Source organism: Electrona antarctica (assembly GCF_951216825.1).
Source record: "Electrona antarctica genome assembly, chromosome: 4".
NCBI lineage: Eukaryota > Metazoa > Chordata > Actinopteri > Myctophiformes > Myctophidae > Electrona > Electrona antarctica.
The window spans coordinates 54,242,321-54,264,406 of record NC_136809.1 but is presented as its reverse complement, the minus strand read 5'-3'; the positions used below and the strand labels follow the sequence as shown (position 1 = coordinate 54,264,406).

At 44.3% G+C, this 22,086-nt stretch overlaps 2 protein-coding genes across 2 annotated transcripts in view; one reads left to right on the top strand and one right to left on the bottom strand.

Moving 5' to 3' along the window:
- LOC306922131 (protein kinase C beta type-like) overlaps positions 1-17,911 on the bottom strand; it is a gene marked incomplete at its 3' end in the record, with an annotated part of 58,535 nt that extends 40,624 nt beyond the window's left edge. The window contains exons 1-2 of the mRNA XM_079499526.1: positions 17,339-17,911; positions 15,644-15,675 (exon numbers count right to left, since the gene is read on the bottom strand). Of these exons, the coding sequence (XP_079355652.1) occupies positions 15,644-15,675; positions 17,339-17,691 (385 nt within the window). The 5' untranslated portion in view covers positions 17,692-17,911. The remainder of the gene's footprint in view (positions 1-15,643; positions 15,676-17,338) is intronic.
- LOC306922249 (protein kinase C beta type-like) overlaps positions 1-22,086 on the top strand; it is a 183,505-nt gene that overhangs the window by 79,708 nt on the left and 81,711 nt on the right.

Below are 22,086 nucleotides of genomic sequence, written 5' to 3'. Positions count from 1 at the left end.
TTAAAGCGGGAGGTATTGCACTTTAGAGACCGCAGTCTCTTACCTGAGGGCAGGGAAAAGAGAAAAGAGAGCAGGCAGGGTGGGAGGGGTCGGAAATCACCTTCTGCATCCTGCGCTTAGAGCGTATGGTGTAGAATCTACACCATACAACGCTCATACGGCCACATTGCGCGAAAGGTGACTTGATGAGGGCCGCGGCCAGTTGCAGCTCATATGGGTTGACTTACACTACTTGATACTTGGCTTTGTTTTCTAGACTGTTTATTGACATAAATTGACTTTATTTGTATTACAGTTGTAGGCTACAAGACGTTTGGTATGAGATGTGGAAAAAAGACCCAATAAACCACTCGAAAATGCCCACACACACCACTTTTTAAAAAAGTGCCCACGTTTTACATTCATTTTTTTGACATGTTTTTTTTTATTAAAAAAAAAGATTTCTTTTTTTTTTAAATAAATGGCCAGTGGGCCGCATTGGGCGGCTCCGCGGGCCGCCAGTTTGACACCCCTGGTGTAGATAGAGGAGACGGATGGGAGGTCGAGGCCAATGATTTTTGACGCTGTGCACCCTTTCCAGCTGTTTCCTCTCTAAGACGGTGGTGTTTCCATACCACACCGAGACTGAGAAGACGAGGACACTCTCCACAGTGGCTCTGTAGAAGTGAACCAACGCCTCCCCAGTCACACCGAACTTCTTTTTTTTTAATTTTTTTTTTTGTGGCTTTCACCTTTATTTTATATATTTTATGGAGGGACAGACAGTAGGCTGACAGGAAATGGGGCGACAGATGGGGGGAAGACATGCAGTAAAGGCCGTCAGGATCGGGAGTCGAACCCGCGGCACACTGCCAGACTGGATTACCAGCCAAGGTGCCTGGACCACTGAGCCATGGCCCAGGCCACACCGAACTTCTTTAAGAGGCGTACTAGGAAGTGAAGCCTCTGGTGGGCTTTACTCAAGATGTTACTAGTGTTAACTTCCCATTTCAGGGAGCAGCATATAGTGGTGCCAACTGCCAAGGAATTTTTAAAACTGTCGACCCTTTCAACAGGCTGGTCATCGATTACCAGGGTTAGGTTCCCAAGGTGCATCGTTCTCAAGTAGGCCGGTGGCCGACAGCCACTAACCACACCAACCCCTCCCATTCATCACAATAAATCATCTTTATCGTCAGCTACATATAATATAACGTGCTTTTCCACTAGCGCTCAAAGGACTCCTAAAGCTCATAAGCCCTGAGGGTGTGTACTCTAGATAGCCGTCGTACGAGTTCACAAGTCCAGACATGTTGTTGTTGTGAGCTTGTAAGAATGTCTCTCGTCCAAGAATGTTTTCCTCTGAGAAACGAACCCAAACACGGCTCCGTAACATCGGTGGATTGACTTATTGAACTGGAATGTGTGTGTTTGCAGAATGGGTACAGTAACAGTTCCAGGAAGGTATACAGGTCAATACAAAGCAAACTCTGCTAAGGGGATGGAAGCAGGAAAAGCACTAGCAAAGACTTGTTTACACAAGGGTCCTCCTTATGTAAACATACAGGCCCTCGTTTATCGACGCCATTTACACCCACAAATGGGCGTTACGACGTAATCACCGTCGTTGACTTTGTCGCCTGCACCTGTTTGTCTGACGAGCAGAGCAGCATTGACCGACCAGCTGACAGGCATCTGAAGTTATGTATTCACTCCTAATAGCTGTAAAACGAATAAATAATACATGTGGATTAACAATATTTTGTAAAGGCATACATGTGTGATGTGAAATTGGTATCGGTGACTTCCAACTGTACAAACAATAAAAAAAAACTTGTTAGGTTAGATGCTTAATCAAACAGTGCTTTACAGGCTCTGTTCAAACATGCGAGCGGCGAGCGCTGCAGTCTCCGAGATGATTTTGACCACGGGACAGCAGCCTAGAAATAATCCCGTGATAAAAAAAAAATCACATTTTGATTTTGGACACGCACAGCCTATTTTATTTCCAAGTGACAAAATGACATGCATGTATATCCTGCCTATTTGCAATGATAATTACAGGCTAAGCTTATGTGCTTAATCGTTCACCTAATTAAATAAGTGCTTTAATTAAAACCCATTTTGACCTGAGATCAGTTTCTAAAAATGTCTTCTACATCCTGACAGTTTTCTGAAAAAGCTATGTTTCTATGTCAGTCGTTCTTCGATTTTTCAAAAATAGCAGACCTACAAGCTCGTAGCGCGCCACTTGGTGGCGCGCTATGAGCTTGTAGATCTGCTATTTTTCAATAGCTAAAGCATAATATAATGCTAACACCAAAAGGGGTTCCGGCCAAAATGGGTTAACAGTCATTCAGATAAATTGCAGGTGCAGATCATCAGACCTACAGTAGGCTGAGCGCTTCTTCTGCGAGAGCGTTTCCGGGACTCGGGACCGGCGGGCGGGCGGCGCCGCTGTTTAACCCGTTTAGACCCGAGTTAAAAACATTCACTTTGAAAGAATATATATTCAAATATTTGCGCCACATTTTTACGATTTTTCAAAAATAGCAGACCTACAAGCTACGAGCTTGTAGATCTGCTATTTTCCAATAGCTAAATTATAACAATGTTTAAAACACCAAAAGGGGTTCCCGACCAAAATGGGTTAAATCTCGTCATGGACAGTGCTGAGGTCTCCAAACCTACATTATGTACCAGTGCCGTTCCCCAAACTTGTTCATGACAACAATGAACCCCAAAATGACACTAATTAGCCCAGCGGACCCCCATTTGAAGAGATACGCCAGGGACCCCCATAAGAGAAGATTGTTACGGCTCTAGCAGTGATTCTCAACCTGTTTAATATCAAGAATTGGGCTACGGACCACCCATTTAAAGCGCAAATAACATGCATTTTAAAAATGCTTTTAATATCATATTGTCTAGACTATGTCTAATGGTTTGAGTCTCAATCACCACTCTGATATAACCAGGCCTTGTAATTTCTTTCTGGACTTTGCAAGCAGTTTTAGCTGCAGTACCACAATGTCCTGAGGTGGTGGGGGTGCTGATATGCAGATTATTTAATATTTGAGTCATTATAATACTGATGCAAGATAAAACCAGGATTGTTTCCATTCCATGCCAGCTTGGAAAATCAACAATGGTGGACATTGTAAACAAAGTGGAAATGCAAATTTGGAACTGAAGACTGAAGAAGAGGAGGAACTAGAAAAAGTGCCCTTCTGGGCACAGGTCTCCACCAGGTGACCTGTGTGTGTGTGTGTGTGTGTGTGTGTGTGTGTGTGTGTGTCGCGGCTTGGCCTGTTGTAGCGCCACCATGAGGCTGATTTGAAAACGGTCAAGTGGCATTTCTTCCAAAGCCTAGTGGGAATATGCATGCACAGTTTCAACACAATCGGACGCTGCGTTGAGTAGTTGTGGCGATTTGTACAAAACAGGTAGAAAGCGGGCTACTCCTGAAAAGTTTAGAAGCCAATCGTAGCCAATGAGGGTGGATTATGAGAAATCAAACAGACCTGTCTTGATCACATGACTATGGAGAGCATGTGTACCGATTTGCGTGAAATTTGGATAAAATCTGAAGGAGTAATATTAGAAAATGTGTTTTACATATGTCGGCCTCCTGGTGGCGCTATAAAGAGCAGATGTGAAAAATTCCAGGAAAAGGTTTTTCCTTGGCCTCTAGGGAGTTGGCATACAAAGTTATCCACAGAGCCGTGCAGTTAGAGGTAAAACACTTTTCAGCCAGTTATAGCGCCACCATGAGGCTGAGTTGAAAATGTTCATGTGGCATTTCTTCCTCGGCCTAGTGGGAATGTGCGTGCACAATTTCACGGAAATCACACAATGTATTCATGATTTGCAGCATTTTGTTTGAAACTGAGCACTCCTGCGAACTTTGGAAGCCAATCTTAGCCAATCAGGATGGAGTCCGAGAAATCTGAAAGACCCGTTTCGTTGAATGGCGCTAGAGCATGGGTTTTCAACAGGTGGTCCGTGGACCACTGGTGGTCCGTGAAGGTGTTGCATGTGGTCCCTGACCATGCATTTAGTAATGTAGGAAAGTGAAGATTTATTGCATTGACCACAAGTTAAGAAACAATGCAGTAAATGATCTGGTGACAAACGATGACGCGTCGATGTTGTCAGTTACTGGGAAGTCGGATGTCAAGAACTTCCACAGAAAGGTGAGTTAGAATCTCAAGGGAAACCGTACCGGTTTGCCTGGTTGAGTCACCATTATATGGAAATGTGCCCATAATCAATCGCAAGTGTCTGCTTACTCATAGAGTAAGTTACAATGAACAGCAACATGAGTTTAATATGGAAGGTTAATTTCTTTCCCCCACACCATGCCCATAAACCCCCTCCCAACACAACAATGGTCCCCAGGTTAATTCTCAGTCAGGGTAGTGGTCCCCAGGTTGATTCTCAGTCAGAGTGGTGGTCCCCAGGTTGATTCTCAGTCAGGGTGGTGGTCCCTGGTTCATAATCAGTTGAAAACCCTTGCTCTAGAGAGACTGTGTACCAATTTGCGTGATGTTTGGACAAAATCTGTAGGTGTACTGTCCAAAAACTTGTTTTGCACAAAGCGGCCTCCTGGTGGCGCTATAACAGGCCGTTCTGGAAATTTTGGGGCAGAGGTTCATCGTTGGCATCCAGGGAGTGTGTGCAAAATTTGGCATCGACCGGGTTAACGGTGCCGGAGATTAGCTGGTCACAGACGGACGGACGGACGGACGGACGGACACACGGACGGACGGACGGAGTGCAAAACATACTCTCTCCCCATGCCTTGTCATGTGGAGACAATTATACAAAGTAGGGTGACATTGATGACATCACGATGAGGCCAAAATCAGTTGAGCTGTTCCTGAGAGCAATTTCCATTAAAACACCCATATGATATGAAAGCCTGATTGTTCAAAATTGGTTATATGTGGGGATAGAAAACACATATGGGAGCCCCAAAAACACAAAATAAATTGAAAAAGTTTAATTTTATGTTATAGGTCCTTTAATGACATTTCTATCTCTGAGACCCCAAATTATATTGTAAAATCAATGTTAATTTAACAAAAAATAACATTTGTACACTCTCAGAGATACAGACCCATAAGGGTCCATTTGGTATTTTGGTTCCAAACTATCACTCCTACCCCCCCCCCTCAAGGACCCCACTTTGGGAACCACTGCTATATACTGTACGCCTGGTGTCATGTACAACGGTCTGCGTCGAGGATAGAAACCACACGATCCAAACCTGTGCAGCGCACGTGATATCTTCACTCATGACCATCCAGCACACACCAGCCTTCATCATCCTCATCCATGTGTTTACATGCATTCATTCATTAATTCATTCATTCATGAATCAGTGACCACTGCCATAAACGTTGATTATGAATTCCTGCCTGCCTTGTCACTGTTGCCAGCTGTCTGTCATTAACGTGGCGCCACTCACAGTCACAGTAGTCCGACCTCAGGGGGAGGGGGGGGGGTCGCTTTAACGCGCAGTGCACTGCGCAACTTCTTAAGAATGGGTTTAAATAAATATATGAGGGGGCACGGTGGCACAGTTGGTAGTGCTGTCGCCTCACAGCTAGAAGGTCCTGGGTTCGATTCCCGCTGGGGACGCTGTGGGTGCTGGCGGCGTGTCCCCTAGGGTAGGTACCCTCACAAAAAACATGCAGTAATCCTGGTCTCTAAACTGCCTCCCCCTGGCCAGCCGGGGCGCCTGATGGAGGGGAAAGGAACTGGTTGGAATAACGTGTTCCTTCCACGCGTTACGTCCATCCAGGGAAACTCCCCCCTGGCAGGTGTAAAAGGAGCAACTTGGACACTCAGGCATGAAGGAAGCATGAGTTCAAGTCCGTTGCTCTCCCCATGTCCCCCATATATGGGGACTAGGTTGGCGGAGGGTGTGTAGAGCCCAGGATCACATTAGATAATTGACACAGGGGTGAAAAATGGGTTACAAAATCGTGGGATAAAAAGTATAAAAAATAAATAAATAAATAAATATCCTACAAACTGATTCCATTCATGACGACGTAACTGTGATGTGTGACTAATGTAGCCTGCACACTACTTGACGAAGGTCGTACCCACACCCACACAGAATAGTCATACTGGCAAACACTGCGGTTTCGCTCCAGTGTGAAAAAATGCACACTTGAAAGTAGGTGTGCGTGCGTGCGTGCGTGCGTGCGTGCGTGCGTGCGTGCGTGCGTGCGTGCGTGCGTGCGTCAGCCGTTTACGATCACATGATAAATGCCGTGCCGATGTGACCGCTCGCCGAAAACCCACGCTCGCCTCGAATTTGAGGCAGAATGTACACTCCATTGATAAATGCGGGCCATAACCCTCAACCACAGAGTAAACCCTAAGCCAAGCCAGACACGCTCCATAACAAAAGGTCCTCAACCACAGAGAAAAAAAACCTACGGGGATGCACAAATATATATGCACAACCACCAGACAGAAAACCCATTAGAACAGATTATGAGAAAACAAAAATAAAAGCTGCCTGGCATACTGAAAAAAGAGACTACCCAAAACCAAAGCAAAATGGAATGCTATCTAGCACTAAAAATAGAATATACATTGGCTGAATACCTGAGCACGGTAAACGGCCCAAAGCTTAGGAAAGCATTGACTAGGTACAGACTCAGTGAACGCAGCCTTGCAATAGAGAAAGGCCATCACAGACAGACCCCGCTCTGCAAGGGAAGACAGACGGCGGAATGTGGCGGAAACAGAGCTACACTTTCTAACCAGAGACACATACTGAACATTAAATTCCCATTGGCAATGAATGGACAATTTTACGTCATATAGTGTAAACACAAACATTGATATGTTGGAGTCTTTCAACTCTCAACTACGAGTATGGTGATGATGTACGATGAATGATAGGAGCGTCCCTCACTTCACACGGGTGTGATTTTTTGTATACTATTTTAAAGAATTTGATAAAACAAATTGGTACGTCTGGTATTTGTCCCAAAGTGACGGCAAAAGCTTGGTTCTATTTGTTTCAAAAAGCAAAAAAGCAAAACGCAATGTGACATTTTTATATTTTGACACTTTGCTTTGGCAATGTAAACATATGTTTTACAATACCATGGGTGTTTCCTTTGAATGGAATTCGCTGTGTGTGTGTGTAAATATTAGTTTTTCTACTATACACTGTGTGTGAGAGGTGAGTCGCATTAATTTGCACACACACACACACACACACACACACACACACACACACACACACACACACACACACACACACACACACACACACACACACACACACACACACACACACACACACACACACACACACACACACACACACACACACACACACACACACACACACACACACACACGACAGGAAACCATAAAGCTGGGTCAAACACTGTCCCAGTTGGGGACATAGAAATAAACTTGACCTTTGAACTTGATTATGAAACAACAATCAGTGCTAGAAAGTATCTCAGTACATTTACTTAAGTACTGTACTACTGTACTCTGTACTTTTGGCGTTTTGAGCATTATGTTACGCTTTAGCTATTGAAAAATAGCAGATCTACAAGCTCATAGCGCGGCACCGAGTGCCGCGCTACGAGCTTGTAGGTCTGCTATTTATTTATTTTAATTCTGAAAATGTGGTGCAAATCTTTGATTATATATTCTTTCAGAGTGAATGTTTTTAACTCAAATCTTTGCTTCTGGGGGGGGGGGGGTCCCTGGAACAACATATTTTAGATGGGGGTCTGCAGCCAAATACAGATAATTCTGGGGGTCCTTGACATGAAAAAGGTTGAGCACCACTGACATTAGAAACATGAGGTTTTTCAGAAAACTGTCAGGATTTAGAAGACATTTGTAGAATCGTCCTCAGGTCTAAATGGTTTAACCCATTTTGGGCGGGGACCCCTTTTGGTGTTAGCATCACGTTATGCTTTAGCTATTGAAAAATCTACAAGCTCGTAGCGCGCCACCGAGTGGCGCGCTACGAGCTTGTAGGTCTGCTATTTTTGAAAAATCGAAGAACGACTGACATAGAAACATAGCTTTTTCAGAAAACTGTCAGGATTTAGAAGACATTTGTAGAATCGTCCTCGGGTCTAAATGTGTTAAAGGACCACTTCACCACTATTCAACAGACCTTCATATAATTGGTCCTCACTAATAATACACATGATAAAATGGCATAAAGATAGGAGGGCTGTGGGCAGTTCAGAAACCCGTCCGCCACCGGTGACATCATCATCGATGAGGAACCCAAGCTAATATAGAAACTGCGTGGCTTTCTGTTCCTGAAAAGGTTCGATGTGAAAATGGAAGCCATCGTTCTCACGATAATACAAATCTATAAATACAAGTCTACAAATCATGGACACTGCAACGAGCTGCAGTGTGCACAGGACGCGCACAGAGAGAGAGAGAGAGAGAGAGAGAGACTCCACAATACATGCAATGTCCAACACAGTAGGGGAAGTTACTTTCTCCAACACATATTCATATCTTGCGTATACTATATATACGCTCTGTATCTAAAATGGTGCATTTATATAGCGCCTTTATCCAAGGCGCTTTACATAGATTGTGCATTACATTCACCCATTCACACACACATTCATACACCGATGGCGGCGGAAACCATGCAAGGCACCAACCAGCACATCAGGACCAATTAGGGGGTTCAGAGTCTTGCTCAAGGACACTTCGACACTAACTCTGGGGGAGCCCACAGGGTTCGAACTGGCGACCTTGCGGTTACCATCCAGCCACTCTACCCCTGAGCCACCGCAGTTGATGCAGGGTTTTGTGGGGCCCGCTGGTTTTGCCTTGACCGCCTGTTCCCGCCTTCCTGCAGGCCTTTAACCCATTCTGGTGTTGTAACCCACCGAACCCAATTTTCGGTCTAAATGACCGTCTAAAAACTGGGGTGAAAATAGTCACAATAGGTTTTTTAGCAGTCTAGGCTTAGATTAGACGTTGAAACAACGGTGTTTCAACGTCTATATATAGACGGTCTACATTTAGACCTTGATTAGCCAGGCTAACCAAGGTCTAAATGTAGACCGTCTATATATATATATATAGACGTTGAAACGACTATTTTTACCCCAGTTTTTAGACAATTTTTTTGCCATTTAGACGTCTATTAGACTACAAAAATGCTCAGTGGGAAGCATTACTTTACCTATTGAAAAATAGCATATCTAAAATGTAGACAGATAATTCTGGGGGTCCTTGACATGAAAAAGGTTGAGCACATATGACATAGAAACGGTCAGGATTTAGAAGACATGTTTTTTTAGAATCGTCCACAGGTCTAAAAGGGTTAAATATCGCCCCGCAACATTTGCGTTGGGTACCGCGGGCTACCGCTCCCGATGCAGGGCTCTAGACCAGGGGTTCCAGCGACCCCTAGAGGGTCCTCAGACTGAATAACAGGCCAGGGGTTTCCACCAAACCTGTGTGTGATTTTATTTTATTTTTTACATGAATCACTTAACCCATTTAATGTAGGCCTGACGTAAAAAAAAAAAAAAAAAGCCTTCAGTTTTCTGAAATACCTATTCAGAAATACTGAAGAAATACTGAATTTCTGTATCAGTGGTGCTCAATATTTCATGTCAAGGTCCCCAAAAATGATATGTAATTGGCCGCCGACCCCATCTGAAAATATGTTGTTCCAGGAACCCCTCAGAGGCAAAGATTTGAGTTAAAAATGTTCACTCTGGAAAGAATATATATTCCAAATTTGTGCCACATTTTCACGATTTTTCAAAAATAGCAGATCTACAAGCTCGTAGCGCGCCACTCGGTGGCGCGCTATGAGCTTGTAGATCTGCTATTTTTCAATAGCTAAATTATAACATAATGTTTAAAACACCAAAAGGGGTTCCCGCCCAAAATGAGTTAAACTAGCTAGCAGCTAGCATCCGGTATTCAGAGAGGAACATCGGCCGTTTCTGTAAGTGTCAGGGGTTTGGTGTAGAGGGGGGGGGGAGAAAAAAAGAGCAGGCCAAGTACAAGTTTTCCAAGTGTTGAGGGTTTAACCCATTTAGACCCGACTGTGGAGCGTATGGGCTCAAGGGAGGGCAACAGATTGCGAAGCCCCGCGGAAGCATGAGCGTGCATGAGCGCATGTTCTGGTCCGATAAGTCCCGGAAAAGATGCGCTGTGATTGGCCAGTAGTCACGCCCCTCCCGTCAACACACATGGCTCCAACGAACTGCAGCAGCCAATGAGGCATCTATTTTTTGAGTGGTGTAAACCACTCCTACAACTGGCTTTGTTAGTTTACGTGTCTGTCTGTTTGTCTGTCTGTCTGTTCGTACCAAAAAATGAGAATGGTTGCTATGGTCACCCAGTTCACACGGGTGTGATTTCATTACGTCAGACATTACGTCAGACCACAGCTGATCATGCTATATAAAACCTTACACCACTCAGTTCACACGGGTGTGATTTTTTATTTTCTATATCTATGTATCCATGTTCTAAATCATGACAGTTTCCTGAAATACCTCATGTTTCTATCTCAGTGGTGCTCAATATTTCACGTCAAGGACCCCAAAAATGTTATGTAATTGGCCGCCGACCCCCTTCTGACAATATGTTGTTCCAGGGACGCCCCCCAGAAGCAAAGATTTGAGTTGAAAAAATGTTCGCTCTGAAAGAATATATATTCAAAGATTTGCGCCACATTTTCACGCTTTTTCAAAAATAGCAGACCTACAAGCTCGTAGCTTGAGCTTGTAGTTCTGCTATTTTTCAACAGCTAAAGTATAACATAATGCTTACAACAACCAAAAGGGGTTCCCGCCTAGAATGGGTTAAAAGAGCCTATACATTTAATATTAGTTATGCACAACTCCATATAGGCCACTGATGAAACACACTGCGCTGTTAGCACACTGCTTCACACAACAGATACTCTGTTACATTACAAACACTAGAGCGGTGGCCTACTTGGAACGATGCAAGTTGGAAATGCATTCCCCACACAGTTATTATGTCTGTGTCCTTGTTATGCCCATATATGGAGTTCTTCACACACACACACACACACACACACACACACACACACACACACACACACACACACACACACACACACACACACACACACACACACACACACACACACACACACACACACACACACACACACACACACACACACACACACACACACACACACACACACACACACACACACACACACACCTTTATTTGCATTCACATTTAACGAAAGAAGAAATTCTTGAACACAAACAATAGTACTTCAACAAGTGCTTCAGGATACAGATCACGAAAGCATCGCCTTCTCCATATATGGCGACTGCAGACACTGAACAGAATTTTGTAACACACGTTGTAAACACACGTTACAACTGTACATCTTACGATAATTAGTCGACTAAAACTAGACTAAAACTAAAACTTCAGGTGACTAAAAACTGAATGGAATTTTATTCATAAGACTATGACGACTAGTAAACTAAAAATCAAAATGTGCTGTCAAAATGAACACAGCAGCAGTGTCCGCTGGCCTAGCGGTCCAGGCGCATCATGCCACATATATAGGCATATAGGCTCTGGCCTGACAGCGCGTCGCGTGTTCGAGTCCCGTTCATGACGACCTTCCTGCTATGTCTCTCCCCTTCTCTCTCTCTCTCTCTTTCCTGTCTTCACTTGATACTATCAATAAAAAGGCAGAAAAGACAAAAAAATATCTTTAAAAAAAAAAAAATCATCATATCATATCATCATCATACTATAATTCACTCATTGTCTGAATGTCTGTCTGAATGAATGTCTGAAACACTGCCGTAGCGCCTCACTGGCTGCACCAATCGCTCCGACATTTCACACAGGCATTGACCATAATATTACGGAGGTCTTAACAAAGCCCTTTTTTTCAATTTAACAAATTATTATTATTAACACATGGGAAAATGTGAAAACTCACAAGTCTTTTTCTCTCAGAAACCGTCGGAGCTACAGTCACAACACTTGGAGGGGAGGTTCATAATAATTATTACAATTAATGTAATAAATGATTACATCAGTCGGCCTCATGGTGGCGCTAGAACAGCCCATTTTACATGTCGCCTTATAACTATTGCACCGTAGGTCGGAAAATCTAAATTTCACTTTCACTGGATTCCTTGGGGCATGACGCATCTCCCCATATAGGCCACGCCCATTTGCGTCAGGATAGATTTTCCGCCATTTTGACTTTTCTTCAAAACACACTTTTTGCTCTTCCACCTACAGCTTTTGTGCAAATCTCACACAAATCGGTACACATGATCTCTGGACCTATCCGGTTAAAACACCACAGGCAGAATTTCCATAGTCCGTATCGTTCAGCTGTAATCGGCTTCCAAAGTTAGTGGGAGGGGCCTGTTTCACAAAAAAAATAACACAAATCTCAAACAGTGTGTCCAATCCACCCCAGATTGTATTCACATGTCGAGGGTGGTTTAATCAACGGAGAGCGCAACGCAATTCCATTTTCATCCATTGGGGGTGCTGCAAATGTGGAATTTGTAAACGTTTATTGCAAAAACATGCTTTTTGGGGGATAAAACCCCTCCTAATTACTTACACATGATCACAGGGGGTGACTTGACATTGTAATTGGCTAGCTAAATCAGTGGGGGAGGGGGCTAACATTTCCCAAGCCGTCTGTGCCATCGAGCAAACCACACTTTTCCCCAGAATTGCACCTTTCCTGCACTACTTGCGGGTCCATGTGTTTGGTTATAGGCTGATACATACCAACAGTCCTATACAGTCATGATGAGTAGCACATGTCAGGAGCCACGGGTGATTTTAAACCTAGGGATGCTCCGATTAGGTTCTTTGGGACCGATACCGATCACTGATTGTTTTTCTCATGATCGGCCGATACCGATAGATCTGATACCGATACTGATCTTGTGAAATTTCCAAAATGATTATATGTCAAAACCCACGTCAAAACTGTTCCTGTGTGTGTGGGGAGGAAGGGGAGAATGTTTAGGCCTGTCACAAAAATGCTAAATAATGTTATACTATATATCTGATCTGACATGTATACCACTTAAATGGTGTAAAAGATCGGTTTCTCCAGATAGAGTAGATTGCCGATCACAGACAGGGTAAATGCTGATTACCGATCAGAGTGAATGTCGGCCGATATGGCCGATCACCGATCGCTGGCCGATTATCGGAGCATCTCGACCGGCAGCACAGGTTACTTTCAACCTGCAACACGTGTCGGGAGTGACGGTGTTGTCGGACTAATGGCTGTAGGACTGTTGGTATGTCTAACCAACGTATGCACCCCTCAAGGGCCTCTGACACCAGACTGATTACACCTCAAAATGCATGCGTCAATAATACGATCTATTACATTGCTGTACCCACACTTAGGTGGTTCGGCCATCTGGTTAGGATGCCTCTCGGGCTTCTCCCTATAGGGAGGTCCTCGAGGCACGTCCCACTGGGAGGAGACCTCCACGGGGCAGACCAAGGACCAGATGGAGGAAACACATCGACTCACTGGCCTTGGAACGTCTCGGGATCCCCCCCAGGAGGAAGTCACTAATGTTGCTCTGGAGCTCTCTGGTGGAGCTGTTGCCCCCGCGACCAGACTACGGATAAGCGGTTGAAGATGGATGGATGGATATATTTGAACTAAGGACTAGTAATAATAACACAGCATAACTATCCACCAATCACATCACATGTCACACGCTGACAATACAACCTATCCACCGATCACATCACATGTCACACGCTGACAATACAACCTATCCACCGATCACATCACATGTCACACGCTGACAATACAACCTATCCACCGATCACATCACATGTCACACGCTGACAATACAACCTATCCACCGATCACATCACATGTCACACGCTGACAATACAACCTATCCACCGATCACATCACATGTCACACGCTGACAATACAACCTATCCACCGATCACATCACATGTCACACGCTGACAATACAACCTATCAACCGATCACATCACATGTCACACGCTGACAATACAACCTATCCAACGATCACATCACATGTCACACGCTGACAATACAACCTATCCACCGATCACATCACATGTCACACGCTGACAATACAACCTATCAACCGATCACATCACATGTCACACGCTGACAATACAACCTATCCAACGATCACATCACATGTCACACGCTGACAATACAACCTATCCACCAATCACATCACATGTCACATGCTGATAATACAATCTATCCACCGATCACATCACATGTCACACGCTGACAATACAACCTATCCACCGATCACATCACATGTCACACGCTGACAATACAACCTATCCACCAATCACATCACATGTCACATGCTGATAATACAATCTATCCACCGATCACATCACATGTCACACGCTGACAATACAACCTATCCACCAATCACATCAGATGTCACACGCCGACAATACAACAAAAAAAAAAAATCTTCCAGGGGCCACAAGGGGGCGCTCCGTGGGCCGCAAATGGCCCGCTGGCCGCCTATTGGGGAACCCTGCACTATACAGCAGGGACGGGCAACTTTGACAATGGAGAGGGCCACTATATTTCCACAATCACTCCACAGGGCCACATTGCATATTACTGTCGTTGCGAAAATAGCCGATCTGCAGATGCGACGCATTTTGAGCTTGTAGATCGACTATTTTTGCTATATTTGAATTGGAATCCTGAAATGTAACCTTTTTATTTAATTTCAAATGCATTTAGTTATAGTTATATATATATATATATATATATATATATATATATATATATATATATATATATATATATATATATATATATATATAACTTTACGAACTAAATACGAACACACAAAAAGACAATAACATTTTAATACTAGTCATTAAGCTACTAAGCTACTAATTTAGTAATTAAAGCGGGTCATGTTTGCATGATTGAAATTGTAACAGCTGAAATCAATAATATATCAGTATTCCAATATTAACTTGAGGGCCACATTAAGTGAAGGTGAGGGCTGCATGTGGCCCCCGGGGGCCGCCAGTTGCCCATGCATGCACTACAGATAATTATACTTATGTATTCACTCCAAAAAATGTATAGCCATAAAACTAAAGCTATAGAGGGGAAATGATGTGTAAAAAAACACATGTAGGGCCTACATGTGTTTTTTTAGGCCTGTTGGTTTTGTTATGTAAACACGCGCAGATATACGATGCCTAAAAAGATGTTGAGGTGTGTAACAGTGTACGCTGCAGGTCCCAGCTGGGTTTGCACGGAGTAATCTAGTAAGAAGAGTGGCGACACTATAGTGTTGACTCCCGCTGTAACAATGGAATGCGGAAGTGCTCATTCCATCTCAATGGGATAGTTCCAGCCATATCGGAGCAATGTTTGACGTGTCGCTACTCTCCTACTCTCTACACTCTGGGGTTTGCACTGAGGTTATATATAGACTCCCACACACACACACACACACACACACACACACACACACACACAACACCAAGGGATACCATGACCACATGCATGCACTATACATTACACGCACACGCACGCACACAGACACACACACTTTGTCAATGGGATCCGTCTTACCTTGACACTGGAAGCCCTGCTTTCCAAAGCCCCTGAGAAGGAGAAACAAGAAGAAAAACGCACACCTGAATATGCAGTCTGTGGAATGCGCGCCCACCCAAACACACGCGCCCACGCACGCACGCACACGCTACATTCAGAGGGTCCACTCGGACACGCTTGCGCGCGCATTCAGGTGGTTCTCTCTCTCTCTCTCTCTATAAGTATCTCTCACCATCCATTCAGATAAGTATCTCTCACCACACACACGCACGCGCACACGCACACACACACACACACACACACACACCCACACACACACACACACACACACATTCATAAAAGTAGCTCACACAATACATGAATTAGATTCAAAGAATTCTCACTCACAGGGGAAATAATTCCACATCCTCAGAAAACCTCACACACACACACACACACACCACACAGACACACAGACACACACACACACAGTCCTCCACCTGCCCTCCTCCAGTTACCAACATAGATGTCAGTCCATGCGGTAAAACGACCGCTCTGCGGCGACACACACATGCACGCACGCACGCACACACACACACGCACGCACACACACAGTCACACTAACACGTCATTATGTGGGCTGCTGCTGTCGCATTGAGGAGAAATCAGTGGCAAGCGGAGGAATGGCGCAAAATACCAACGTGACAACAACAGTGTGTGTGTGCGCGTTTGTGTGTGTGCGTGTGTGTGCATGTCCGTAGGGACAGTCAGATAATATCCGCAGCAGCAAGTGAATCACCTGTGTCCCGCAGACTGTCAAACACACACACACACACTGTTGTCACGTTGACATTACTTGTATTAGCTATACTTGTGAGGACGTCAACGTTTTAGGATGCTGGTTTTATGAATGGCATTTTAACACCTAAACCAACATGGTCTTGCCATGCTGGGCCGTGCAGGGCGTCACATTCTACAATACTTGTGAGGACATTTGGCATAATAGCAATATCATCACGCGCATGCATGTGCAGTGCGCCACACAGACACTCTCTCTCACACACACACACACACACACACACACACACACACACACACACACACACACACACACACACACACACACACACACACACACACACACACACACACACACACACACACACACACACTAAAGTCCATACAGTATTAACAGAAGTTTATTATATTCATATAAATATTAATTGTACATATAAAGTCTGTACAGTGCTTACAGAAGGTTAATTATTATAATAAATATTAACATTAGCCTACCATATAAAGTCCGTACAGTGCGAACAGAAGGTTAATTATTATAATAAATATTAATAATATTTGTACCATATAAAGTCCGTACAGTGGGAACAGAAGGTTAATTATTATAATAAATATTAATATTAGCCTACCATATAAAGTCCATACAGTGGGAACAGAAGGTTAATTATTATAAATATGAATAATATTTTTACCATATAAAGTCCGTACAGTGTGAGCAGAAGGTTAATTATTATAATAAATATTATAAATATTTACCATATAAAGTCCGTACAGTGCAAGCAGAAGGTTAATTATTATAATAAATATTTACCATATAAAGTCCGTACAGTGCGAGCAGAAGGTCAATTATTATAATAAATATTATAAATATTTACCATATAAAGTCCGTACAGTGCGAGCAGAAGGTCAATTATTATAATAAATATTATAAATATTTACCATATAAAGTCCGTACAGTGCGAGCAGAAGGTGGGCTGCTTGAAGAACCTGGCGGTGAACTTGTGGTTCTTCACCTCGTGGATGTTCTTCTGGCGCAGCGCGCCCTGCCGCGCGAAGCCCCGCAGGGTGGCCTCCGGGCCGGGGGAAGGGCCGCCGTTCTCCTCGGCGGCGACTCCCCCCCCGGCGGCGGCGGCGGCGCTGCTGCTGCCGGCGGAGGAGGAGGAGGTGCTGGTGGAGGTGGTGGTGGAGGTGGAGGTGCTGGAGGTGCTGGTGCCGGTGCTGGCGCTCAGGCTGCCGCCGGACGACGAGGAGGACGTGCCCGTGCCGCCGCCGCCGCTGCTCGCGTCAGCCATCTTTATATAGAAACGAGGAAGAAGGAGAGGAGGAAGAAAAAAAAATACAGCAGCAGCAACAGCAGCAAAGCCAGCCAGCCAAGCCAAGCAGGCAAGGGTGTGTGTGAATGTGTGTGTGGGTGTGTGAGGTGGGTGGGTGTGTGCGGGCGACGCGCGGACACGGACAGACACACACGCACGCACGCACACACACACCGCCCGGCTGAACGGCGAAACTATACCGAAACGGTGTCGAGACGGAGAGGAGCGCAGGTGTCTCCTCCTCTCTCTCTCTCTCTCTCTCTCTCTCCGCCCCGTGTGTGTGCGTGTGTGTGTGTGTGTGTGCGTGTGTGTGTGTGTGTGTGTGCGTGCGCGTGCGAGACAGACAGACAGACAGGTACTTCCGGGCAGGTCCCCACACCACCCGTGTGTGTGTGTGTGTGTGTGTGTGTGTGTGTGTGTGTGTGTGTGTGTGCGTGCGTGCGTGCGTGCCTGCGTGCGTGCTCCTGCCAGCTGAGCACCACTAGTAGCTGCTTCCCTATTAGCTGTCAATCAAAGATTAGGCGATGACACACATTGGCATGACTGAATACAACATTTGATTATTATTTGCATAAATTCATATTTGTATAAATAAACAAACAGTATTTCACGTACATAACAAACAGGGACGATGACGACGATATGTCGACGCAGTGCATGGAACGACATCAGCTGGAGGACAGTCATGTGTGCAATAGCTCCAAGTTTTAACCCATTTAGACATTACGATTCTAAAAAAAAAAGTCTTCTAAATCCTAAATGTTTTCTGAGAAAACCTATGTTTCTATATATGTCAGTGGTTCTCAAACTATTTCATGTCAAGGACCCCCAGAATTATCTGTATTTGGCCGCCGACCCCCATCTGTAGGCACCCCCCCATGAAGCAAAGAACTGAGTTAAAAAACGGTCGCTCTGAAAGAATATATATTCAAAGATTTGCACCACACATTTGTCATGATTTTTCAAAAAAATAGCAGATCTACAAGCTCGTAGCGCGGCACCGAGTGCCGCGCTACGAGCTTGTAGATCTGCTATTTCTCAATATAAGCTATAAAGCTTAAAACACCAAAAGGGGTTCCCGCCCTGAATGGATTAATCTCAAATCTCTCCACACAGCACAGTCAACATGGATGAGTCAATCTAGCCTCAAGCAACTCAACACACACTGTAATAATGCTATCTGGCATCTAGAGTTGGAATAGCAACCCTGCCCAGTCAGTCCATTCATCCACACATAGAAGAAAATGAATTGTCCCTAAGCTGAGGCCCCTAAAATACCGAAAATAACCACCACCAAAACCACCAAAATAACTTCTATACAGAGTATGCACATGCATGATTTTCCCATCAGGACACGCCCCCCTCATCTAGACTGAGTGGCAAAACATTGAGCAGTATGGAGTGTTGGAGTTTGGAAGCGCTCGTTGGAAGTCACTCGACCGTCCTGCGTACCACCCGTTTCTAAATGTCACATAATGCAGGAGGCAGCAAAACGTTGTGTTATTGAAAACAAGCACTTCCAAACTCTGACACTTAGAAAAATAATCAAATGCAGGGCATTTCTTGGCAGAAAGTAGCGCATAACGTTTCTATGGTGGATTTTTATGAAACAAAAACTTTGCAGATAGAAAGAGGATAATTCAAGCTTTTCGTACAGCTGCAATGTTGGTGAATTTAACATTGTTTAATGCAATCAGACAGGACTTTTCTGTTTGGATGAATGGGCTGTCAAGGCCAGAAAGTAGTTTTTTGCCACTCAGTGGGCGTTCCCGCATAACGTCCAGGTACGATGATGTCACGTGCATACCCTCTATAGAGCTGGTTGCGTTCTTTTTGAGTGGTGTAAACCACTCCTACAACTGGCTTTTGTGTGCATAAAAAAATGACCATGGTTGCTATGTTCAAAATAATTTCTGACGTAATTAAATCACACCCGGGTGAACTGGATGACCGTAGCAACCGTGGTCATTTTCTCTGCGCAAAAACAGCCAGTTGTGAAATCACATCCGGGTGTGAGGCTAAATAATACCTTACCTTATATAATACCTTAGACATTACGTCAGACCACAGCTGATCATGCTATATAAAACCTTACACCACTCAGTTCACACGGGTGTGATTTTTTTATTTTTGAGGGGCGCTATAGCACCTCCTATATATAGCTTTTGTCCTAACAAAATGTCCGCAACACAAACATTAGATGCCATTGACAATGAAGGGAAAATGTCCCATATGTGCCATCGACAATGAAAGGAGGAAGTATAGGTCAAACGTCCGCCAAATATGACGTAAATCTGTGGCATTCTGATTGGCCAGTGTGAGATTATGCATGATGATGTACGATGATACATGAGCGCCCCTCACTTCACACAGGTGTGATTTTATTTATTTATGATGGTTTACCGTAGCCTACCCCATGGGGCCCTTGAGGGAGTTCCAGGGGGTCCCCAGTAGCTAGGCGGGAAATTGACATGATAGTTCAGTTGGTGATAAAAGCATGAAATTCGGCACAGATGACCTTCATATGACCCTAATTGATAATCAACCTCGGGCCACGCAGAATTCCACCATTTTTTCACGTTTTGGACTATATCACTTTGCTAGGGCTGTAAATCTTTGATTTCACCATCATTTTGATATAAGAGAAGATCAAAATAACTTTAGGTTTCAATATGGCGGCATGTTTTCCAATATGGCTGCCAATAAACTGCATAAATGTACATCTGCTCATGGTTAATGCACAGTTGCCAGTTGGTGATACAAACATGACATTTGGCACAGATCACCTTCATGACACCCTAATTCATAATCAACTTGGGCCATGCAGAATTCCTACATTTTCAAGATGGCCGCCAGTTTTATAAATGGCTGCAACTGGACCTATATTTTGGACTATAGCACTTTGCTGAGGCTGAATCTTAGATTTCCACCTAAGGGAATATGTCCTGGAGGTATTTCTGCCAAGTAAGATACAAAATAACATTAAGTTCCAATATGGTGGCATGTTTTCCAATATTGCTGCCGATAAATTGCACCACATGTGCTTAAATAATAATTGTATTAATAATTAAATTCAAAAAGGTAGATTGTGATCTACCAGTAGATCACAAAGGCTATTCAGGTAGACCACATGGCATGGCCCTAAAAATATATTATTTAAATGCAAAAATAAAAAGGGAGATCTCACAAACTGTGATAACTACAGAGGAATAATGCTTCTATCGGCACCAGGAAAAGTGCTCAATAGAATTATACTGGACAGAATGAGTGCAGCAGTTGACCCCTTGCTCCGAGACCAGCAAGCAGGTTTCCGGAGCAACAGATCCTGTATGGACAAAATCGCCACCCTCCGCATCATTGTAGAGCAATCCATCGAATGGAACTCTCCATTATTTATAAACTTCATAGACTATGAAAAAGCCTTTGATAGTTTGGATAGAGAGATTCTGTGGAAGCTGCTGAGGCATTACGGTATCCCAGAGAAGATTATCACCCTGATTCACAACACCTATCAAGGAACATCATGCACAGTTGTACATGGAGGCCAACTGTCCGAGAGTTTCGAAGTCAAGACCGGTGTGCGCCAGGGATGCCTCCTATCGCCATTTTTGTTCCTCATAGCCATAGACTGGATTATATTTATGAAGACCACCACAAAAGGAATGAAAAATGGCATACAGTGGACCCTATGGACACAACTTGACCTCGACTTTGCTGACGATCTGGCTCTCCTGTCACACAAACGCAACCAAATGCAGGACAAGACAACCAGGCTAGCAACTACATCCCTTGGGACTGGGTTGAGAATAAACAGGAAGAAGACCAACATAATAACAATCAACACCTCTACCAACAACAACAACAGTCACAGTAGGAGGCAAACCCATTCAAGAAGTCAACTCCTTCACTTACCTAGGCAGCATCATAGACAAGCAGGGTGGAACAAACAGTGATGTCATAGCAAGAGTAGGCAAAGCCAGGACAGCCTTCATCATTCTGAAAAACATCTGGTCCTCTAAGGACATAGCCACGGCAACTAAAGTGCGGCTCTTTAATTAAAATGTAAAATCCGTCCTTCTCTACGGTTCAGAGACGAAGATACAGACCTTTTTAAACAACAGTCTGAGACGCATCTTTAGGATCAGGTGGCCGAACAGGAATGAGGAACTGTGGCTGAGAGGAAGGCAGGAACCGGTAGAGAAGCAGATCCTGAGACGAAAGTGTGGTTGGATAGGACACACACTGAGGAAACCAACAACCAGCACCACTCGCCAGGCCCTGGCGTGGAATCCCCAGGGGAAGCGGAAGAGAGGGAGACCCAAAAACACCTGGAGGCGGGACACTGAGGCGGAGCTGAAGAGACAGGGAATCAGC